This window comes from Macrobrachium nipponense, chromosome 12 (assembly GCF_015104395.2).
Source record: "Macrobrachium nipponense isolate FS-2020 chromosome 12, ASM1510439v2, whole genome shotgun sequence".
Taxonomy (NCBI): domain Eukaryota; kingdom Metazoa; phylum Arthropoda; class Malacostraca; order Decapoda; family Palaemonidae; genus Macrobrachium; species Macrobrachium nipponense.
In genome coordinates, this window is record NC_087205.1 from 94,219,505 (window position 1) to 94,238,256 (window position 18,752).

Genomic DNA, 18,752 nt, shown 5'->3' on the forward strand with positions numbered 1-18,752 from the left:
TCCAGTATCGCCGTGAAAGATTTCATACGTTTGATTTACCTCACGTGTATGACAGTCATGTTGCCTGAAGCTTTAGTGTGGTGTTTTGACAAAAAGCTGCAGCCCAACTGTACGGAACTAGATGTGTATAAACAGATAAAAAAACACATGTCTAAATGTACTGACCTTGATCCCTTGTTTACTCAAGTTTTTGCAAAAAATGAGGATAAACCACAACAAGTAAACGTGGTCAATAATAATCAAGCTGCAGGGATGATTTATTATAACTGTAAAAGACCAGGTCACATGATTTCAGACTGTCGGACGCGTTTTTGTTCAATTCACAACAGTTCCACTCATTCATATAATCGATGCTTCTCGCGGAATCAACAGCAGAATCCTAAAAACATGCAAACAGTTGCCAATGAAAACAAAAAGAAGGGTCCTCAGTACTTTAAAAAGAAGCAGGCGAACAGTAATGCTGCTCAACATCACAAACAAAAAAATTGTGCTTCAAGTAACTCTGTTCCTGGGCCGTCTAGCCAGAACTCGCAAGGTCAGGCGAATTTTCCGAGTGTGCAAAACAAAGCACATACCACGTAGTAAGCTCCAGGGGGGTAGAGGACGATGTTGGGTCATCCATATCAACATCTTTTGTATCAAATAATCAATTTAATCATTTACTAGATCATTGTGAGGCAATCTATTTTCCTATGAAACACACAGCTGAATCCAAAAAATCAGTGCAGGTTCCCTTAGATTTGCAACAAATTCACGCAATTATAAGTCAAGATGAGTTACGCCCAACCTTACATGCAGTAAATTTAAATCATAAGTCATTTACATTATTCTTTGATTCTGGTAGTCCACGTTATATCATGGATTTGCGGACTCAACATTTGCTTTTTCGAACTTCCCTATAGAGAAGTCCGGAGTAAGACTCTCGGGTATAGGAAATAATGAATTAAATGTGGTAGGAGTAACTCATGTTCAGTACAAGGTCGGTAAGTACACGTTTTCCGATACCTTTATCGTTGTACAAAACATTGATATGTATCCCGCTATAATTATAGGATACCCGTCTATGGGCACTCAAAACATTACCTTAACCCTTGCAAAACACGGCGTGTATATAAAAGGAAAATTCTATAAGTCTTCTAACACCTTAAAATCAGTTTTAGATAACAAGGAGACAACAGATAGAATAGTAACGTACGTTGAAGAACCAATCACTTGTCTCATGACTCAAGAAATCATCCATGCGACCCAACAGAATTCTCGCTCACCCGTAATATCAGTTTGCACGCAAACTCTCGAGCCGAACGTAACTTTGAACATATTTGTGCGTGTAAAGAAAACCTTGCCGGGATCTGAAATGTTAATCCTTTCCGACACTCTGAAAATTCATGGATTATCCATCACACAAGCCATTTATACAGTCGGCTCACAACAACAATGTAACATCGAAGCCTGTAATCATTTGAATACCACTTTAGTAATTCACAAAAATCAACATATCTTGGATGTGGAAGTTTTTAAACATCGCATTCTTACCGTAGCTGAGATCAATCGTGCTCAATCAGTTGCGGATGAATCCCTTTTGCAATCTATAAAAAATAAAATCAATAAAGACATTCAAGAAGAAGAAATTCAGCAGAAATTTCTTGATCTTTTAACTAAATATCATGATGTTTTTTCCACTACGGATGGATCCTTAGGAAAAACGGATGTCATAGAACACCAAATAAGGTTAAAAGACAAGCAGAAAGTTATCTATGTACCTTCGTACAGACTCCCTATGAAATTCCAGAATGAGATAAATGAGGAAGTAGGTAAAATGCTAAAGGAAGGAGTCATTAGGAAATCAAACAGCCCTTATAATTTTCCGTTAATAGTCGTACCGAAAAAAGATCGAACTTGGCGTATCTGCGTAGACTTCCGTCGCTTAAATGAGGAAACGATCCCTGACCGATTCCCAGTGCCATGTACTGACGATATTCTATCTTTACTAGGTCAGAACAAATATTTTACCAGTTTGGACTTACTCAAGGGTTTCCACCAGATACCGTTAGAAAAGGAGAGTATCCCATACACTGCCTTCAGCACAGCCAGGGAACATTATGAATTTTTGCGTATGCCTTTTGGTTTACGTTGTGCTCCCATAACTTTTACTAGAATGATCAACATCGTGTTTGGAGACTTGTTAGGGGATATCCTACATGCCTATATGGACGACCTTGTAATCTTTTCTAATACCTTGGAAGAACATCTACGTAAATTAGAGCTAGTGCTACAAAGACTAAGGCAGCATAACCTAAGGGTAAAGATAAGTAAGTGTGAATTTTTCAAAACAGAACTAGTCTATTTAGGTTTCACGGTGTCTAGTCAAGGTCTTAAGCGGGGTTTACACGGGCGAACAGCTCGTCGAGCTTGGTTCGACAACCCTGTGTTTGAATTTATGTTCGAGCGTGTAAACGGGCTATTTGGTTGTCGAGCGCGCTCGTCGAACGGCTCGATGAAAGTCAGGCTCATCTTGACTTTTGTGGGCGGAGCTACATTGTTTGACGAACGGTGTGAACGTGTGAACGGGTGTCGAGCATCGAACCTCAGTTGTTATTCAAACCTGCTAGAGGAAACATCATCGAAGAAATGAATAATGGCTGCCATTAATGAGAGCAAGAATGAGAAGGAAGTCGTACTTGATTTCATACATCCATATCGGGCTCATTCAGCTTTATGGAAAGTTAAATCAAAAGACTATTCCAATAAAGTAGCCAGAAACAAAGGAATAGCGGCTCTGCATGAAATATTGAAAGAACTCGGGCCTGACTGCACACGAGACGCCGTGACGAAGAAAATAAACTCCTTGCGAGCAAGTTTTAGGAGAGAGCACAAGAAAATAGAAAGCTCGTAGACGTCTGGGACCTCAGCAGATGATATATATATGCGACATCACTTTGGTTTTATGAGGAGATGATGTTTGTATTAGATTAGGATGTCGCACGAGAGAGCTGCTCTAATCTGGGGGATATTGACAACATGAATGATGAGGTAAGTGACAACGAACTCATATACTTTATATTTTATTAACAGAAAGTAGGTCCATGTAATTCAGTTACAAATACTTTATCTTAACAAAGTAATACAGTACCTTTATTTTAATATTTGTATAATGTCAGTCCACAAAACAGTAGCCTACACCTACACTTTATTATTTGGTTTACACGAAGTCTCTTTGCCATGGTACTGCACCCTCGTTATTAAAGAAATCTTTAAATTTCACACGTACGTCTTTAGCAATTTTGGAATAGTTTCGCATTCCATGACCGTGCGCTAAACTTGCAACAGAATTAGGATCCACTGATAACCCTGGCACAGTTATTCTGTTTGAAATATCATCCCTATGGAAGCATTCTGTGTGTATATACACACACATACATACACACACATACATACATACAATTACTTTCATTTTATGTATCTTTACTTTCAGAATGAAGAAGGGGATGAAACAGAAAATGCTAAACCCAGCACGAGCCAACAGGAACGTCCTCGCAAACTTCTCTCTAAATCTGATCAAATATTGGATACAGTTGCAAGAAAACTTGATGAATCTGTAAATACAGATATGTCTGGTATGGATAGCTTCGGGAAATACGTCACACGTAGGATACTTGCAATGGACCAGCAAACTTCAATAATAACTAGAAAAATCATATATGATGTACTTTTTGAGGCAGAGATGGGGAATTTAAATTCTTCATCTCGAGTAGTTACAACACACCAAGAGCCGGTACCATTACCAATGCCTTCAAATAACTCAGTGTATAGTTACTGCAGTAACAGCAGTAGTGACTCCGGGATGTCGCAGTACTTTTCAAATTTTCAACCTTAGGATATAGCATATGCCCTACGTTAACTTGGTATATGTTTTATTTTTCTCATTTTTACCAAGCTTACTATAATATATGTTACTACATTTCAGGTGTCATATGTTATCAATAAACATTTACAAATATACAACTCTTACAAATTATTCATTGCCTTTAGATAGGCTTTGTGAAGGACCTTGTAGATAGCAGCACATGGGTCTGGTATGATAGATGACAAAGAGCTGGTGGAAATGATGGCAGAATATTTTAGATCATTAAGTGACCTTCCTGTTGCTAAATAGCGTAAAGTGACACTCAGTCTTTCATGTGGAGTTATGGCTTCCTCATAGTTGTATCTTCATAAGTAATGAAAGGGCTGACACGATTCAGTAGATCAATGTACGTGTCTTCATCCATACGCAAATAATTGCGCCAGTCATCTGGCTCTAATTTTAATGCAACAAGCAAGTTGGTGTGTGAAAATTTCTCTTTTTAGTAGCCAATCCTTCGTCCACTTTTATCTTTTTTTTTTTTTTTCCTTCTTAGTGCCACTACTACAAGTAGGTTCGACAACCGGGCTCGGCGAGCTGTTCGGCCGTGTAAACCCACCTTTAAAGTAGTCCATGATAAGGTATCGGCTATCCGTAACTTTCCGATACCTACTAACGTCAAGGGAATACAGCAATTTCTAGGATGTAGCGGGTACTACAGGCGTTTTATACGCAACTACGCAATCATAGCCGCTCCCCTAACCGATCTTATAAGGAAGGGCGTAGATTTCATATGGTCTGAGAAACATCAACAGGCGTTTGATACATTGAAAGATGAACTGTGTAGTTCCCCTATCTTAAAATTTCCTGACTTCGGTAAGGAATTCTTTATTGCAACAGACGCCTCAGACCTAGGAGTAGGTGGGGTATTGCTTCAGCAATATGACAAACAGTTTTTCCCTATAGCTTTTTACTCACGTAAACTGAGACCTTTCAAAAGTAAATATGCAGTAATAGACAAGGAAGGGCTCGCTATTGTTATTAAAATTTGGAATAAAAACACCTAAAGCTTCCAATTTCTTTACATGTCTGTTAAAAGTGGTTTGAATAAACTCGTTGATAAATTTACAAAAAAGTTTTTTGTACAACACGGATTCCGTGTTGTACAAAAAACTTTTTTGCAAAAAACTTTTTTGTAAATTTATCAACGAGTTTATTCAAACCACTTTTAACAGACATGTAAAGAAATTGGAAGCTTTAGGTGTTTTTATTCCAAATTTTAATAACAGAAAACATTGTATTCATAATTTGTCTGACTATGTCTTGTCTAAACGGGAGGAGTTTATTTTATCCTTCGGCCTAGATTTCTGTATTCCGTCTTATAGACCTAATTATGCTAAGTTCTATTTTCCTTTTGAGATTCTGTTCCAGAGACTCAAGTGTCTAAACGTTGTTAATGATTTGAGTCATTTACAGCATAAATTATCTAACGCCCTACATGATGTGTATAAGAATTTGAAAGTTAAATGGTATCCTTTCTTTAAGAAGGATGATTTGATAATTCTGAAAAACTGAAAGAGAATGACAATATCATTATATGTAAACCGGATAAAGGTAAAGGTATAGTTATCCTTAACAAGCACGACTACAATAGAAAAGTTCTCAACATTCTAGCTGACACCACCAAATTCAAATTATTGGGAGATTTAAGTTTTTCTGAGATATTTAAACGAGAAGACAGAATCAATAGATTTCTTAGAAAATTAAAAAGTCTAAAAATCATTAATGAAACAACATATGATAACTTTTTTGTCATTGGTTCATCTTTCGGTATCCTGTATGGTCTACCAAAAATACATAAAGAAGGTTTTCCCATTCGCCCTATAGTGTCATCCATTAAAAGTCCTAACTTTAACATCTCTAAATTTGTGGCCAAATTTTTGTCTGAATTTGCACATCCTGTTAACACAGTTAAAAATGGCTACGAATTTCAGGAATTAATTGTCAGACAAGATTCAGATCTTTACATGATAAGCCTTGACATTGAGTCACTTTTTACAAACATTCCAGTGGAAGAAACAATTGAGATTATTTTAGATAAAATTTTCTTAAATACCACATGCTTCCATGGATTTGATAGAATTTTATTCAAACAACTTTTAGAACTTGCAGTGCAAGATTCAGTTTTTACTTTTAATTCCAAATTGTACTCGCAGGTCGAGGGTTTGGCTATGGGGTCCCCGTTGGCCCCTATATTTGCAGATATTTTTATGGACTTTTTAGAATCAAAATTTTTAACAGAATGTCCTTCTAATTTTAAGCCACACTTTTATCGAAGGTGTGTTGATGACACTTTTTTATTATTTAAATATAAGTGGCAAAGTGAAGCCTTCTTGGATTTTGTGAATAGCCAGCATCATAATATAAATTTTACTATGGAAACCGAGGATAATAACTGCTTATCATTTTTAGATCTGAAGATTGTTTAGGAAGATGATAGACTCAACACTACCATTTTTTAGGAAACATACATTTTCGGGTTTGGGTAATAATTTTTATAGTTTTTGTTTTTTGAATTTTAAAATTAATGCCATCTCAACCCTGGTTTTTAGAGCTATGAAATATACCTCAAATTGGCATTTATTTCACGAAGAAATTGAATTTTTAAAGAGGTATTTTATCAACAATTCTTATCCGGTAAATGTTTTTTATAATGTAGTAAATAGAATTTTAAATAATAATTTTTCTGAGCAAGTTCCTTCCTATGATGTTAAGAAGCTAGTTATGTACTGTACCATTCCTTTTACATATAAAAACAAATTAGGCGAGCGAATAAGGAAAATCATTGAAAGTGAAATAGGTTGTTTAAAATTAAACTTGATTCCTGTCAACCCATTAAAAATCGGCACATTTTTTACACACAAAGAAAAACTACCACCGTTCATGAGATCCGACGTCATTTATAAATTTAATTGTCCGGGTTGTCCTGGTATTTACGTCGGATCGACCAAACGGTTACTAAAAGTGAGATATTCTAGTCACTTAGGTGTTAGCTACAGAACAGGACAACGAATAACAAATCCAGAATTATCCAATATCCGTAACCACGCCAAAATATGTAAAATTAATATTGATAAAACACATTTCTCAATCATTGACAGCACTCCCAACAATTACTTAACGACACTTGAGTCATTATACATCAAACGACTGGTTCCTTCTCTAAATGCTAACGTGGCTGCTGCCACGTTGTATTTAGCATAACTGAGATCTGGGCCGAACTGTGTTTTCAAATCATTCCCTTCTCTACTTTTACTTAGGGTACTTGTCCTCTCATTATTTGTTTTAAATGTTTCTGTAAATTTTAATTACCATATTTCTTAAAGTTTTAGTCTATTGCTTGTTTTAAATGTTCTCTAAGGTTTTTAATTAACTTATTATCTTGATATTTTAGTCTTAATGTATTATTTTACTATTAATTAAATTGTCACAATTTATAATTACAGGCTGAAGATGTACTCTGAAGAAGTATGAAATGTTCCTAATAAATATTATTCCTATGTTTGTGGAATCTCCTGGACCCTTATATATATATATAATATAGATATATTATCTATATATAGATATATCATATTTGTATGTAAACATTTTTCTTTAACATGCGTTATTACATATATTTTACTCATTGCAGGTTTCCAAAATGAATCTGTTATTGTTAGGAGTGATATTGTTCGTTCAGACATCTTTGTCGTGTGGGAAGAGCGCTAAAACAAAAAAATTAGATTTTACTCATGGCACTGTTGTAGAAAGAACAGAAGACGTTTTCATTACCGCAAGCAATATAGTCATAGAAGTTGATATGCATGCGATTTTTCTTCCTGAGGATGACGTCATTAACCTAAAGAGTGACCTGTTGAGGTTTGCTGTTTCGTTAAATGAAATGCACCAATGTATTTTCATGCTAACTCAGAGGGTTCGCTAGCTCAAACAATCCGCGTCGCGGAAATGTTATCTTACGACTTGCAGAATAAAACCGCCGAGGCAGAAGATCTGGCTCGAGACCTGCTGATGTGGTCTGTGCGGCACAATAATCTCGAGTGTCGCAACCCGCTTATCTTTGCTGGATTAAACATCTTTGGATCTGTTGCAAGTTTAGGCTTAGGAATTTCAAATCGCCTTAAAATAAATGATCAAAATATGAGAATTGAGTTTTTGCAACATAAAACCGAATTAGCTTTGTCCGAACTGCGTAGCCAGTTATCCTCAATCAATCAAATAATGAGTTTGGTGAACGAACATTCTAGTAATATCGATCAGATTATGGAAGTACAACACTTGCTGGCTACGTTAGCTTATTATAGTTCGAAAATAGATCATATCCGTACCAAAATATCACATTTTATTGAGAAATCAAAGGACTATGTAGAAGCTATTACGCTAGCAACAAAGGGTGTTTTATCCCCTCATCTTATGCCTATTAAAGATCTGACTTTAACTTTGGAGAACGGACGGGAGAAACTAGGTTATGTTCCTTTATTAGACGCCCATAAGATAGAGTTTTATTATAGCTTAATATCGGTAAGCGTTGAAAATTACAGGATCATGATTACCATTCCTTCTGATTCTTCTGATGCCTGGCAAGCATACAAAATAGCACCGTTCCCAACTTTCATGATGAATAACTCAAGTCCAGTAATATCCAATTTGACGGGACACGTATTGATTTCCCCTGATAGGAAATCATATACAGTCATTAACGACTTAGATAAATTCACTCACTGTTCAGAAGCCATGAATAATAAAGTTTGTACAGCTGACTCTTTTGAATTCCATCCTATATCAATGGATTCATGTGAGTTAGGCATAGTGCTAAACGGTTCTCTCTCCCATACACACGAGTGTTGTCTGAAAAAACTTTATCCTTTTGACGGTAATAAGTTCAATTACAGACTGAACAACGGCTCGTAGATCCGATACGACAAGGAAGGCTTTGAAGTGGCATGTCCGGACGGGACCACAGCCCACTCCCAGGTCTTTGTCGCAGCCGACGGATGTACCGGGACGTCTACGAACTACACGGTCCGCAGGGTTAACACGATAATCCGTGAACGTGCATTTTTTGCCAACTTTATGTGGGCGACTACAGTTATCCCATCACTACCTCTCCCATACAACGCGAAGGTGGCTCATCGTTTGACGCAACTGACTGAGATGGACCACACATCACCGACTTATGCAGGAGGAGAAAATCTTCGTTTCTACGTGCTGCTAGCCGTGTTTTGTGTTACGGTAATGATTATTGTCGCCGTTAACATCTTTGCTTGGCGTAGGTTGAGGCGAACACAGATGGATCTTTAAAGGAACGTTCTGCCGCGTCCAGACGACACTCCTGTTGCGTTAAAAGCGTTTACTTTCAGAGCCATCTGAAACTGGCCATTTCACCTGACTCCGAGGAAAATTGTCTGGAATTGTGTTGTGTGAAAAGCGGTCTGTATGCTGGCAATATGTAGGACAAGAGACTCCAAGCCTTTGCATTTATATATATTTTTTAATATATGAACAGTTAAAAGTATCTTTCAGGCACCTAATAAAATATTGTAGCCCTATATATTAAAATACTTAAAAGTATCTTTCGGGCACCTAATAAAATATTGAAGCCCTATATATTAAACTGTTGGTGCGTGTACGTACCAGGAATCTATATCTTGTGCACAATCATATATTATCTTTATATCTTTACAAAGAGTAACAAATACTCTTGAACAGTTATCCATGATCATGTTATGTATCTTTACAGAGTAACAACTATTCTTAATCGGGTTACCTATTACTATAATCTTCATGTATACATGTTAACCTTTTAAATTTTTTGGTACCTAATAATCATTATTTACTTTATACCATATATATAGCAAACATGGATCTATATTTTCCATGCATTTTTCTTTATTTATGAATATGTCCAAAAGTGTATGTAAAAAACCTTTTATGCACTTAATCACTTGTTTATGATTATGACTAAATATATGTTACGGCCACACTCCTAAGAAACCATGTTTAACTTAACTTTTGTTATTCAAGGCTTGAATGGTAGCTGTCCGAGCCTAATGTAATAATTACATTAAAGAATACAGATAAATTACATATCTGTAAATAGAACCCACGACCTAAGGGGTCATTGGTGAATTAGGAGCGTCCTACGTGACAATGTGAAACTAGACCACGCTGTGCAATGCTTGCAGTAGCCTGGTTTGCATTTGGACATATCATCATTTTCATAGTTTATAAACAGCTCATAACACCTTCCATGGGAAGCGGTTGACCTGTTAACCCGCAGCGGAAACTCATGACTTCCGAGCCGGCGGACTACGTATTCATTTTATAATATGTAAATCGCTGAGATAGCTAGTGTTCCGCTATCGACACGATGCCCTGTATTGTTAGTTCTCTTCTAGTTACTCAACGGATCGGTTGTCCGACCAAACTATCTCTCTACTCCAGTGATGGAGATAAGAAATAAAGCTGTTAAAGTTAAACATCATCATCCGTTTGAGTCATCTTCCTTATTCTAAAGAAGAACCATCTAGATACCTGTAGACGAGAAGAGAAGTAGAACCCACAATGCTTACGAATAACAGTCGTAAGAAAGGACATACAATCTTTCGCTGTCTAACACCATTATACTAAGTGGACAAGCGGGAGATAAGACAAGGGACATGAGTGGTTTAGGAGCATGGAGAGTTCTCCATCTTCCGTAATGTAATAAACCATGGCATTGTACTTTCACCCAGTGAGGGAAACCAATAGATTATCATATATCTTTGGTTCAACGGTTAATAGTCTATTGTCTTAGAATACATCTACTATTCGGAAATGGATAAAGGTGGCAAACTCCCAGTCAGTTATAGAGACTTACCTCCCACCAGTAAGTAAATCTATCCTAATGTTAAGACCGAAGGTTTGTTTTGTATATGAACAAATGACAAATTTTTAACCAATTTGTATTTTTCATAACTAACAAGCCTGAGGTCTTAACAGTTAAAGGCCCACCTCTAACCACCCCTCTAGCAGTCTAAACTGGGTTGGAAGTAACTAGCTGGTCACGGGACGCCGAGGGCATTCTGGGTACTACATGCCCCGTGACCTGGTATAGATGCCAATAGTCCCTGGATCTCACAAGTTTAATTTTAATTCTACCGGTTTCCAGCTTGGCGCTAGTATTATCCTAATGTTAAGACCTCAGGGAGAGAAATATAAACAGACGGAAGTGCATAAAAAGTAATGAAAGTATGTGGTGTCTATCATACTGGTAATATTGCCAAGAAGCAAAAAAAAAAGTATGTATATTTAGATCCCTATCAATACATCAAAAAGTTTACTTAAATAACACTGAAAAGTAATAGTTCCAGCAGGCTGTAATGTCAGGGGCGTCATTTCAGATTTTTGTTGTGGGGGGGCGGCCGCAAAGACTGTTTGTAAAGAGAAGCGAGCCTAATCAGGTGTTTTTTTTAGTAGCTATTATATGTATTTTTTTTAAGCCACTTGAGCAAAGTATTTCAGCAAAAATTATATACTCCCTCTACCGTTTGTTTATCTCATCATCACTGGTAGCTAGTAGACAGACAAGGATCAAGGCTTGAGGGGTGAGAGGACAACATCAGTCCTGCGCCCCCCCCTCCCCCCATCCCCGCCAATGACGCCCCTGTGTAATGGGTAAGTTGTACACCAAAGGTTATCAGATGAAAAATAATTAACAAAAATTAGACAATTCAGGATAGAAAACTGTACTGGAGGACCAAGGTATATAGCATACTGTGTCTTAAGATCTGGTACAGCTTCATCTAACCAGGTCCTTTATTTGAAGCATGGTCTCCATAGCAACGAGAATAATCTTGGTTGGTAGGCTACGGACAAATTTGAAAGCAATAGACCACCTGGAATTATGAAAAAAGAATATAAGGAAAAAACAATACTGTATACATTAAAAAAGTGTAATGAAAGAAATAATCTGTTGACTAAGAAAACAACATGAAATAGGAAATTTTAAAAAGAGCAGTGAAGAGAAAAACATGACCTATATATCTGAAAGAACATTGTTAAGAAGTACTTAACCAAATATGCTAGTGTTAAATGATAAGGGGAAGAAATTAAATGTGAACAAACCAAATCATGACAATACGAAGAAGTTAATAAAAGCCCATTATGCCTCCGTCGATTGTGCAGCATTTAATATATTAGATTTGGTTTCTTGTATTAGCCTTACGAAGAAGAAGAGTTATTAGTTAATGAAAGATGTACGAGATAAGGAGATGAAAATGAGAGAGTTTTTATGAAAAGTGTAGTACAGTATCGGAGAGAAATTTAGATAGAGTACAGCTGGTAAGTTGACCAAACGAAGGAGCCGTTTAAAAGTATCGCCTCCATATTACTACTACTACTCTATTGTCTAGTTTTAATACATTGTTACTACTACTACTCTACTGCCTGTAGTTTTAATAGATTGTTCGTTGTGTGAGAATTGTTTATGCGGTTAAACGGTTAATCTAAGTAATATGCAGATTAGGGAGATAGGGATATTCACTGTTACTTGTTGGTGGGCTGGGGGGCGGCTACTAGCCTATGTGTCAAGAAGAGCAAAGTCCCCATACCCCTCAACTCTTCCATGTCAGGGCATAGCGGGTTACCTTAGTATTGTTAGATTAGGGAGGTTAGGTCAAGACAAGTTATTAGGGAAGGTTAGGATTTCTCACTCCCACTTCTGTCTCCCAACTCTGCATTACTTATGTTATTAGATAGCCTAGATCTCTTATTTTTTATATTTTGATGTCGAAGGTTTTATGCTGCTATCGAAACTCGTGCTCAAATCTATAGCTAGCCTAATTTACATTTAACTGAGATATTTACTGTCATTTGTCCATGTAGTAGGGTAAACAATCGCTTTGAGTCCATCTTACTCGCGAAGAAGACCCTTTTTCACTCGATATTTTATTGGTGAAACTACAATATACCTAGTTACATCTTTAAGCACACCATTCAAAAGATTGAAGTTTCGTCAACATAATGTCTTTGTTTTACCATGGGAGTGGTGGTGGTATTAAAAAAAAGATTATTGAATAAATGGTATTTTTGGTTGCCTAGTACTAGGTTCTGGTGACTGTAGCCAATTCCAGCAAGCCACATGTTTCTTTATCATACCATGTCGTGAGTGTGCAATTATATTAGTGTGAAGCACGAGCAATATTTCACTTAAATCGTTATTAAATTTTGGACCTGAAAATATCATTTTTATGCATTCTATTGGATGCAGTGTTCAGTACCAGCCCATTGGAATGAATGGTAAAACAAACAAAAGACAATAAATATCTCTGTAAGAGTAAATTTGCAATATATTTGAGTATGAGGTTTGTATTAAGGAGACATGATTACAGCATAAAATTCCAGTATTAGGTAATTAATTGTAGGAAATAGTATATATATTATCACAACATTCACAGCAGTTGCATTATGCCTACCTATTATGTGAATAATTGTATATTCAAGTAGTAATGAAAAATGAAAAACCAGCAAGAATTAAATAATAATTTTGAATTGTTAACAGTTAAGGAATAAGCATTTGGAACACCAGTTTAAAGATTTTTTTTACCTAGATGATAATATATATAGGTAGTATATGTTAGCAGCTATTATAAACAATATTCAGTATAAACCTATAATAGCTCCTGAACTCCTCAATTTCTAAATGTTTTTAGTTTATGCTTGTCATTACAAAGCGTTGATTCTGAATTGAAGATCTAAGGAAAAGCTCCAACTTGCAGTGAGGAGATATGAACTCTAGCACATTTGGTTGGGGTGAAGTTGAGTTAAAGCACCTGTCCATGAAGACTGATGTAAATCTATGTCCACTATTACATACATACTTCTGAAATAAGAGCTAGAATAGAATTATTTTCACCAAGGTAGTATAGCTTTTAAGCTTATATATTCCAAAACATTAAAATTTATGTAATAAACATTTTTTTATTAACCCCTTCTTTTTTTATTTTAAATTCCTTATATGTGGAGCAGCTCAACTTATTTGGGCAAGATATTTTGCATAAAATCAGCTAGTTAATGAATAGTACTCCAGACCAGACACAATTTAGGATATTTGTCACAGTTCTATGATCGGTTGAGTCTTCCAGTAAATGTGCAACTACAAAACTTTTAAAGAACTTTTATGTGAGACTTCTTTATAAGGAGTATAATTCCATTTTCAAAACCCCCTTTTTTGTAATTTTTTGTACTATATGTATTATGCTGTAGTATGAAACTTATTATAGATTTGTCTTTATTTCAGGTCAATGGTCAGCTGTTGACTGACCAGCTTCATTATGCAGTTACCTATCAGAGTACTGTTTCTTAAAAGCTTAAAGTTAGACATTCAGAGTTTATGTCGCTCAGCCGAGGCATTATTTGTTAGAAACTGCAGTGCTATATCAAGTGCCCACATAGCTGCAGATACAAAATGCACTTCCTGGAAAGATCTTGCAAAGAATTTTCTTCAGGAAGCTACAAATTATCCAAATACCTTAGAAACAAAGTATATACCCATGAAAAGTAGTAAAGGAAAGTCCAAAACATCTGAGGTAAATTAAAAGAAAATTTTTCATTATTTGCAGTATTTATTCAGTATCCCCTACAGATGCATTCCTACAAAATTAAAAGTGTTAGATATTTTAGCTGCTGTATAACCTTGGTAGGCTTTGTATTGAATTTCAAGTAACGTATAACAAAGTTGAACAGTGCTACTATAGGTACAAAGAAGTTGAGACATCTAGGGTACTGCCTATGCACCTCTTGCATCCTTCCAGTAGCCATTACAAGTTTTATAAAACTGATAAAAGAGCTTTTTACCATACTCCCTGAAATGAGATTTTTTTTATAGCTCTTTAGAATTGCATAATATTTTATACCATGTAAAGTCATTTTATGTTGTTTCTCTTGCATAGGTTCGGCATATTGTTGACTATCGTCAAATTCGCACTGTAGGGGGTAATGGTGGTGATGGCCGCATATCCTTTCTAAGTGTTTTTAAAGTCGACAAGGCTGGTCCAGATGGAGGTGATGGGGGCAACGGTGGTCATGTAGTGTTTCAGGTAAAGTACTATGTTATTTCTGTTTAAAAATCATATAATTTTGTTAATCAAGGAAATTTTATCCTTCTAGTGAAGTTGCTTGTAGACCAGGAACCAATATTCTGAATGATCCTATAGCCCAAGGTATAAGTCAGTTTAAAAGGTGGGTACTAGGAGATACCAAACAACCTTTGCATGCTTTTTTTTTATGAAGAAGTGGCACAGGATTGGTTAGGACCTCACATAGGAATGGAATACGGATTTTAGGCTTAATGCCAAGCACTGACACCCACTTGATCATTTACCATGATACCTATAGTACATAAGGACAGATTGTACCTTCTTCAGTTAAGGTTTGAGATGAGACCTGCAAGTCTCATCGGTCGTATCACTTTAGTCCTCTCATTTCCCATTATGGCTTCCTTTAAGACAGACTTAGATTCTAAGAGACCCTGTGAGCTTAATGCATCAAACCTTTTAATTTACTGTTAATAGCAGGGTTTCTGGCATATGAATGTGCCTGTATTTTTCATGTGGCCATGAGTTCATTTGCTAATCTCAGTCCCAGTAGTTCTCAGATAAACCCTAAAATTCTATAAATCAGCTAATTCTGGGTTGTTCAGCAGCTCAACCCACCCCACTGATTTCTTGCAGTTGATTGACCAGACTACATGAAAATTAAGACACTTAAATGCTGGGGACCAAGGGATCTTTCTGTACTTGTGCAGGGCCATAGCCATTTTTCTTTTGTCCACTGAACAAGAACCTGAATCATCTTGGGCATTTTAAGAGGGCAAATGTGGACTAATTATAAGTGATGGGCTTTTATGAAACACTTAATATCCATTTTTAAATAGTTGATATATATTTATACTGAATCAGAGAAGAAAGAATGAAACTGAGGTTTATTGACAAGAATAGGTGGATGAACTTTTGAATGCTGATGATAGAGGGAAATATTTTTTGAAATGAATAAGTATTACTTTTATTTACAAAGTGATGTGCCCTTTTGTGTGAGTGTGTCTTAATGACTTTGATTTTCTGATAGTAACTGGATATTTTTTAGATTACCCTTACCTTTCCATTGTATAGCTTTTACTTCTACACCAATGGTAGTTGAAGCTATACAATGGAGAGGTAAGTATTTAAAAAATAAATCTTAAATTAAGTATGCATTTATATTTTTCCACAGGCAAAGAAAGGAATGAGAAGCTTATCACACTTGAGTTCTTTCATTCATGCGCCAAATGGGGAGAGTGGTGGTCATAAAGATTGTCATGGAAAGGATGCTGATAATTTGGTGGTTCAGGTAATTTTATTTTGGATGCAGTTTTTCTGCAAGTACTTTGTATACACATTATACATTTAATTTCATGTTAGTTGTTGCATAGTTAACTGCTTAACCATTTGTTTGACTGTTGAGGTATAAATTTCTTTTCTTTTCTGCATCAGAGAAAGAATCAGTGACAAAGTTTCTGAGAACAGTGATAATGCTTTGTAATCTGTCGTGGCAGACTCTTAGTGATAGCTATTTTAACCTCAGGTGTTGGTGTTTGCAGTATGAAAATGAGGGCCACAATAATGATTTCCATTGATTTGTATGTACAGTATGTGATGCATAATGTCTATATTACAGATTGAAAGTAGGAATATCAAATGAGTTTTTCGTAAAGTAAAGTTCCTTAGGAAGATACTGCATGCAGTTTGCCTTGAGATGCACTATTGGTAACATTATTCCCTTCCCACTTGAGTGTTTAGCTTCTGTAAATTTTCCCCTTTCTAATTTTTATCTTGTCACTTTGCAGAACAAATCCATTTTGTCAACCTTATGAAAAACCAGTTGACTCAGGTTCTAGTTAGATTACCTCCAAATGCAAACCGTTTAGCAGGAAGATAGGGTGGTATGACTTTCGGTCTATAAGATATACTCTTCAGATGAGGACATTATATACTAGTATGCTTGAATAACGATGAAAGATTTAATATATCTCATGATGAAATAAGAATAAACATGTTTAAAGTCACAGAAGTGGCATAAATCTATTAGGTAGCAAGATTAGCATCAGGGAACTGAAAAAACAATGGAGAATTAGCACTAAATATTCTCAAATAGTACATTCCCTATTAGAATGGAGGACATATCTAGAGTGAATACAGTGGTTGATATGAGATGAATATTAATGCAAATCAAGGAGTTCTTTGTTTATCATAGCAATGAAAATTACCACAAAGCATGTAGAAATGGAAGCCCTGGGAGCTGCTATATGCAGATGTTAACAGTAAAATCAGAGGAAGTCTTAGGAATGTGTAAGAGATGAGCATTTAGAAATGTGACCTTTTGTGTTTTTGCTATACTAAATGCTTGATAAGCATAATAACCACTTTACCCATATTTCCATAGCATTGTTTAATCCATGCTACAGAAATTTGTACATTAATAACCATCATTTTGGTTTTAGTTTTATTGTTGACACTGCATATTAGACTTTGTTATACTGTCATTATGAAATTGCAAAATGGATCATAGCATTTTAAAGACTTTCAGTAATATCTATAGTAAATATGGATTAAACTCTTGCAAAATTCATTATTATACTCTCTTCTAGGTACCTATTGGAACAGTTTTCAAGTATAAAGGTACTACAGTTGCTAGTCTAGAAGAAGAAGGTAGCATGTTTGTAGCGGCACGTGGTGGTGCAGGTGGCAAGGGTAATGCTTTTTTCAAAACAGATGTGTAAGTATAATCATGTTTAATGAATAGGGGACATCTCTTTCAAAGAGCAGGGTGACCTTTCACAAAATTACTTTTTTTCATAAAGGGCCTCAATGTGCACACACTTGAGTAATGCCTGTATTTTTACTTTTTAAAGAAATAAATATGTAGTGGGTACATGTAAAACATTTCATATTAAGTAGATGTTTCATGTTATTTAACAGAAGTATGTATTTGTATTGTTTCAAATTTCTAACATAAATATTACACATGGAGATAGTACCAAGTGATCGTTTATGTTTTTTTAATTAGTGGTTGGATAATTCTTAACACATATTAGATGTATAAAAACACTGTCATGATGTTAGGTATCAGGAATTCTTTTCATTGTCTTTCATGTAACAGTAATTCAGCTTATGTTTCTCTTCTCAGGAAGTATCTCTTTATCTGCCATATTACAGTAGATGAAATTCTGTGAATATTCTGCTTAGAGGATTTGGTGTTAAAAGTCTCTTATCTTTCAGGGATCAGGCTCCACGTGTTTCAGAATTTGGTGGGAATGGTGAAATATTTGAATATGAAGTGGAACTAAAAACAATGGCAGATGTTGGTTTGGTAAGACATATTTTTTCTGTTTTTAGCTTGTTAGTGAAGAATGGGAAGTGCCTTATCAGCATAATTGATTGTCATTGATTACTGGTGGTGAGATATTTCAGGCTTGAAAATTTATTCATTCTAATGTATATCTTGAATAGTTGTTGGCAGGTGTGTGACATAATTTAATCGTGATAGAAAATAGCATCTATAACTACTAGATATTACTGAGATTTACTACATAAAAAATCTGTATTAAAATAACATAACTTAAACATGACAGTATATTCATTGTAAACTAAACATAGGGGCACACAGTAATTACTTTAGGAATAAAGATACAGAGGTACCTCGAGATACGAAAGGCTCAACTTACGAAAAACTCGAGATACAAAAGCCAATACGAAAAATTTAACGGCTCTACATACAAAAAGTTTTCAAGATACGAAAGGTTTCTGAAAGTCCGAGATTCGCCCGGATAACAATTTTG

At 35.7% G+C, this 18,752-nt stretch overlaps 1 protein-coding gene across 7 annotated transcripts in view; it reads left to right on the forward strand.

Moving 5' to 3' along the window:
- The first annotated feature begins 12,199 nt into the window (after nt 1-12,199).
- LOC135224672 (mitochondrial ribosome-associated GTPase 2-like) overlaps nt 12,200-18,752 on the forward strand; it is a 41,450-nt gene continuing 34,897 nt past the window's right edge. Inside the window, exons 1-6 of one of the 7 annotated variants that reach the window (XM_064263912.1) lie at nt 12,200-12,220; nt 14,178-14,466; nt 14,830-14,976; nt 16,148-16,264; nt 17,562-17,689; nt 18,193-18,283. In XM_064263912.1, coding sequence (XP_064119982.1) covers nt 14,212-14,466; nt 14,830-14,976; nt 16,148-16,264; nt 17,562-17,689; nt 18,193-18,283 — 738 coding nt within the window. In that variant the 5' untranslated portion in view covers nt 12,200-12,220; nt 14,178-14,211. Of the gene's footprint in view, nt 12,221-12,240; nt 12,389-13,641; nt 13,798-14,177; nt 14,467-14,829; nt 14,977-16,147; nt 16,265-17,561; nt 17,690-18,192; nt 18,284-18,752 lie in introns of those variants that run through there. The other 6 variants (XM_064263907.1, XM_064263906.1, XM_064263909.1 and 3 more) reach the window with 6 other exon arrangements.